Below are 2,500 nucleotides of genomic sequence, written 5' to 3'. Positions count from 1 at the left end.
TTTGTTATTTGTACGAAAAATGCGCGAGAACTGTCTGATTCAAACTATTTAAACGATGCATTTAACAGAAAGCGATCTACCCTCAGTCCTGGTTCCTACCCTCACCTGTGGTCATGAAAGCTGGGTCAGGACCCAAAGAACCAGGTCGCGAGTACAAGCGTGTGAAATGTGTTTCCTCAGGAGGGGGTCTGGAGTCTCCCTTAGAGAGAGGGGGAGAAGTTCAGCATCCGTGAGGAACTCGGAGTAGAGCCGCTGCTCCTTTGTGTTGAAAGGAGCCAGTTGAGGTGGTTCAGGATCATCTGGTAAGGATGAACCCTGGGCGCCTCCCTAGGGAGGTGTTCCAGGCACGTCCAGCTGGGAGGAGGCCTCGGGGAAGACCCAGGACCAGGTGGAGAGATTAGATCTCCACACTGGCCTGGGAACGCCTCAGGATCCCCCAGTTAGAGCTGGTTAATGTGGCCCGGGAAAGGGAAGTTTGGGGTCCCCTGCTAAAGCTGCTGCCCCCGAGACCCGACCCCGGATAAGAGGCTGAAGATGAGATTTAACAGCAGTTTTGTACTCGGGGAGAGAAATGAACAGTGAGTGTCAGCTGAGGACACGACGGAGCTGCAGCTTCACGAGACCGACTCCTACTTTGTAAATGTGTGAGACTGAAACACAGTTCATTTACTCAGAGTGCCGCCCCCTCACAGCCACGGGCGACTCATTTCATTTACTGCTCCCTGACAAACACACTGAGCTGTGTTTCGCTGACGTGCGGGGAAGAGAGAGTGACTGAACACCTGTCTGAGGACGAACCAACTCTCCAGGTGACACCGCATCTGTCACGAAGCTGCCGGGTACGTTTGACGGCCCCGACGCCAGAGGAGGTGAGTCACGGTGAGTGGGAGGACTGATGACACATTGAGATGGAGACATCTTACAAGCACCTGGGAGTTCACCTGGACTGGTCTGACCACACTGCAGCAACATGTAAGAGAGGTCAGAGCAGACTGGACCTTCTGAGGAAGCTCAGGTCCTTTGGGGTGCAGGGGGCACTCCTGACCTCCTTCTATGACTCTGTGGTGGCATCAGCCATGTTCTATGGAGTAGTCTGCTGGAGCAGCAGCATATCGGCAGCAGACAGGAGGAGACTTGGCCGGCTCCATCCTGGGACGCCCTGTGGACTCAGTGCAGGTGGTGGGAGAGAGCAGGATGCTGGACAAGCTGTCATCCCTGCTGGTGGCAGGAGTCCCACCCCCTGCAGGTCCCTCTCACTTCACTGGGCAGCTCCTTCAGCAACACACTGATGCACCTTAAGGGCGCACTCACACTGTGTCCGTCCCGTGCCCCGTGCTTTAGGGTCCTTGTCCCCCCCTCCAGGCCCGTTTGTACTCACACTACCTGGGCCTCGGAGAATGCTTCTTGCTGCCTATACGTCATCACGCCGTAACACGTCACACGCATTGATGACGTCATGGCGATGCGTGGCTTTGTTTCCAGATCTTTCCGTAGACCTCAGAGTTTTTGTGCGTCTTGTCGACTGGAGTTGACGTGGAGTTGCAGTTATGCGCGGAGCGGGTGCACTCACACTGGTCAAACGGCAGCTAGCGGGGTCACTAATACGTTAGTTTGTGAAGTCCTGAGGACACGACTTTAAACTGAATGACTTGAAACTAAATCTAAACTCCTTTAAAGGGTTAGTTTGGCTTTTTTTTCCTGTGTGGTTGTGAGACGTACTTATTGTTAGTGTGTGTAGAAGTGTGTGTGTGTGTGTGTGTGTGTTTGTGTGTCTCACCTGTCCGTCAGCGCTGAATGCGAGGCAGGCGATGCCGTGTGTGTGTCCGTCACGGAGCAGAGAGACAGTCTGCACGGTGAAGGAGTCCCACACACACACGTAGGGATCCTTCCCCACCTGACCCGTCGCCACCAGGGAGCGCTCCGGGTGCAACGCCAGGCTGAGGAGGAGGAAGAGGAGGAGGAGGAGGAGGAGGTGGAGGAGGAGGAGGAGGAGGAGGAGGAGGAGGAGGAGGTGGAAGAGGAGGAGGAGGAGGTGGAAGAGGAGGAGGAGGACAAGGAGGAGGAGGAGGAAGAAGTGGAGGAGGAGGAGGAGTAAGAGGTGGAGGATGAGGAGGAAGAGGTGGAGGAGGAAGAGGTGGAGGATGAGGAGGAAGAGGTGGAGGGGGAAGAGGAGGAGGAGGAGGAGGAGGAGGTGGAGGAGGAAGAGGAGGAGGAGGAAGAGGAGGAGGAGGAGGACGAGTAAGAGGTGGAGGAGGAGGAGGAGGAGGAGGAGGAAGAAGTGGAGGAGGGTGAAGAGGAGATGGAGGAGGAGAAGGAAGAAGAGGAGGTGGAGGAGGAGGAGGAAGAGGAGGAGGAGAAAGAGGAGGTGGAGGAGGAGAAAGAGGAGGTGGAGGAGGAGGAGGAGATGGAGGTGGAGGGGAGGAAGAGGAAGAGGAAGAGGAGAAGGAGGAAGAGGTGGAGGAGGAGGACGAGGAGGAGGAGGATGAAGAGGAAGAGGAGG

At 56.0% G+C, this 2,500-nt stretch overlaps 1 protein-coding gene across 2 annotated transcripts in view; it reads right to left on the bottom strand.

Moving 5' to 3' along the window:
* LOC310953470 (echinoderm microtubule-associated protein-like 6) overlaps positions 1-2,500 on the bottom strand; it is a gene marked incomplete at its 5' end in the record, with an annotated part of 77,010 nt that overhangs the window by 57,449 nt on the left and 17,061 nt on the right. For both annotated transcript variants that reach the window (XM_083922510.1, XM_083922511.1), the window contains one exon: positions 1,778-1,937. In XM_083922510.1, the coding sequence (XP_083778636.1) occupies positions 1,778-1,937 (160 nt within the window). The remainder of the gene's footprint in view (positions 1-1,777; positions 1,938-2,500) is intronic.

The sequence above is a fragment of the Echiichthys vipera genome, assembly GCF_963691815.1.
Source record: "Echiichthys vipera genome assembly, chromosome: 11".
Taxonomy (NCBI): domain Eukaryota; kingdom Metazoa; phylum Chordata; class Actinopteri; order Perciformes; family Trachinidae; genus Echiichthys; species Echiichthys vipera.
Note: the sequence above shows the minus strand (reverse complement) of the source record. Positions and strands in the feature narration are given on the sequence as shown.